This window comes from Lactuca virosa, chromosome 8 (assembly GCF_052849685.1).
Source record: "Lactuca virosa cultivar CGN04683 chromosome 8, Lactuca_virosa_CGN04683_v6, whole genome shotgun sequence".
NCBI lineage: Eukaryota > Viridiplantae > Streptophyta > Magnoliopsida > Asterales > Asteraceae > Lactuca > Lactuca virosa.
The window spans coordinates 132682052-132685031 of NC_136433.1; the positions used below are offsets into that span (position 1 = coordinate 132682052).

Consider the following 2980-nt stretch of genomic DNA (forward strand, 5'->3'; position numbering starts at 1 on the left):
TCTGATTTCCCCAAACTTGCTTGGTACTGCGACCATCTCTTTATTGAAAGCAGAAAAATAAACTAAAACTACGTGGGTTGCCTTTCGGAAAAACGCCCTTTTTTTTAATGTCGTTGGCTCGATCGTGACCAACCATATTTTTAACTGGTGTGGTTGGGACTTCCCTGTAGCTCATTTCTTTTCTTCCTCACTCCATATCCCTTCAGATATGGCATAATGGGTGGATCTGGTGGTTGTACAACAAACTGGAAAGACTTCAAATTTTTATAAGCAAACTCATTTTTAATATTATTGAGTCTTTTTCGTTTTCGGGTCTTCATTTCAGAAGCAGTATAAGGTGGCAAAGAGTGAGAAAGAAGTTTATGATACAAGGAAGGCAATAGGCAGGTACAGGATGATAGTTGGCTTGTTGTTTGCTTGCTTGGCCTTTTGTGTTTTGAAGTTAGGGGTGATTGTACTTAGTTAGGGTGGTTGTTGTAAGCTTTTGTATTTTTTATAAAGGCAGACTAGAAAGTCAGTAATGATGGGCATTTTGTATGTTTTGAAGCTGCTTTTAGTTACAAGTTGGGGCTATCAACCTTGATGTGTTGATGTTGTAAGCTGGTAAGTCCCTAATGAAAGGGCATATGATAACTAATGTAAAAAAATATTGAAAGTCCCAATTGTAGGGCATTTTGTATAATCAGATGTTGATGTTATTGAAACATATGCATGACCTGTATTCCCAACAATTATATTTAATTAAATTGGTTGTTGTGCATGTTATTATATTGGGAACAAATTAGAAAGTGGTCCATGTGGAAGTACACAATAAGTATGGGGACCAGTTGTAGTAAATAGTCAGTGGGTGTTTACTTAAAAAGGCAATATCCTAGACCATATAACACATTCACATTCATGAACATTATTCCAAAATTTTCCCTGCAGAAATGTCCAAAGCCATATGTCATGAGTTTACTTAAAAAGGCAACATACTTTCATAAGTGAGTAAATTCATGTCAACAATTTACTTAAAAAGGCAACATGCATTCATTAGTGACCAAAATACCCTTTTCTGTCATGAGTGAACTTAATAATTTGTCTCTGGCCACATGTCACTGCCATTCATGGGGGCAATTATGTAATTGTATGCCTTCCTAAAGGTGGTGGTGCTAAACATGTTGTCTACATAGGCTTCTACATCCCTATTAAGATAGGATATGCTAGCTACAGAATCAGCACATCTATATCCATTCAATTGCCACAACCTACATGAGCATGTTTTCCTTTCTAAGTCCACCTCATATGCATCTGCTACTCTCCTTACCTCAAACTGGTTTAATCCACTAGGTAGTACATGATAATGCCTCTGCATTTTTTTAAGCAAATTCACCTTGTCCCTTATCTCTGGACAAATATGATTTCCCCATTGTTGTCCCTTTAATTTCATGTTGTACATTCTGTCCATCATGTATAATCTTAACTCCTCTAACATGGTTATTATGGGCTTCTTCTTGGCATCTACTATTACAACATTAAAACTTTCAGAGAAGCCATTTTCAACTGCATCACAATACCTTCCAGCTTGAAAGAAATTTCCATGAGATATTGATGGGCATCTGGGTTCAATGTCTCAATTTACTTCATCACAACTTTAAAAGCATGCTCAGTTGTGGCTTTAGATGCTATCCAAAACAAGGGATGATATATGGCACCAATGAATCTCTTCAAATTCTAGCAAATATGTCTAGCACACTGCCTGTGCTCTACATATGGAAGCAACTCTTTAACAGCCTCAATCAAACCCCGTATTAATAAAAAGGTTTAAATCAAATAGTATAAAATAAATATAAATGAATTACTATGTAAAATACTAACCTTATGTTGGTCTGACATTAAACTGAAGCCATTGCCTAAATTCAAGTTTATATCATCAATGAGAAGCTCTAAAAGCCACTTCCAATTCTGCTTGTTCTCCACACTAATCACTTCCCAAGCAATAGGATATATCTTGTCATTTGCATCCCTCCCAATAGCACAAAGCAATTCCCCCTTACAAACACCTTTAAGAAAACATCCATCTAGACCTATTATCCTTCTACACCCTTCAATCCAACCTTGTTTAACTCCTTAAAAACAAACATAGAACTTGCTAAAATATTTCTTTCCATCTGGACCATCCTCCACATCTAGTTTCACAGTTGACCCAGGATTTGTCCTTAAAATCTCATGACCATAGCTTACCATAATGTTCAACAAGGATACCTTCAACAAGATTCAGTGCATACTTCTTTGCTCTCCTACATTGGCCCATACTAACTTGGATACCAAACTTGGTCATTAACTTTACCCTAAGCTTCCTTACACTCATTTTATGACTTTGTACAATCTCTTTGGTATAGTGACTCCCAATCCATGCATATGTCACCAATGATCCAAACTTGAAGTTCCTAGCACAATTATGATCAGCTTTTAGTGACTTGATTTGGAAACTCTCTTCATCACTCATCCAAGAAGCCCATAATCTAAATGTACAAGCACCCTTGCTACACCTCACCAAAAGTCTTTTCCTATCATTTTTTTCAAAACACAATTGATATCCATTAGCCACAACATAGTTGCACAACATTGATTTTACTTGCCATGGACCCTTAAATCTCATTCCTAGAATTGGTTTTTGTTTTTCCAGTGTAATAGCTCATTAAATATTGAATGAATTTGGATGTTAGGTTCAACTTCTCTCCCATTATCATCATCTACAATGTTGTTATCCTCCTCCTCATCAACACATAACTTACTCAAGAAAGGATCATTTGATGTCCTATTCATATGCACTACATCCTCATTAAATTCGAAGGCAACATTCCTAAGTTTATCTATGTTATCTTCATTTTCACCATCAATACAAGACTCGTATTCATCATCATTATTATCTTCATCATCAAACCACCCATCAACACCAACCCCAATATGATCCACATAAACCGAAATTATACCATCT

General features: G+C 36.1%; 1 protein-coding gene across 1 annotated transcript; it reads right to left on the reverse strand.

Annotated features, from left to right (window-relative positions):
• Positions 1-1069: 1069 nt before the first annotated feature.
• LOC145130854 (uncharacterized) lies at positions 1070-2293 on the reverse strand. The gene is made up of 4 exons (XM_079065614.1): positions 2224-2293; positions 1858-2108; positions 1739-1773; positions 1070-1598 (listed from the first exon to the last, which is right to left on the reverse strand). Exons 1-4 carry the CDS (start codon positions 2291-2293, stop codon positions 1070-1072), a joined length of 885 nt encoding a protein of 294 aa, XP_078921740.1.
• Positions 2294-2980: the final 687 nt, after the last annotated feature.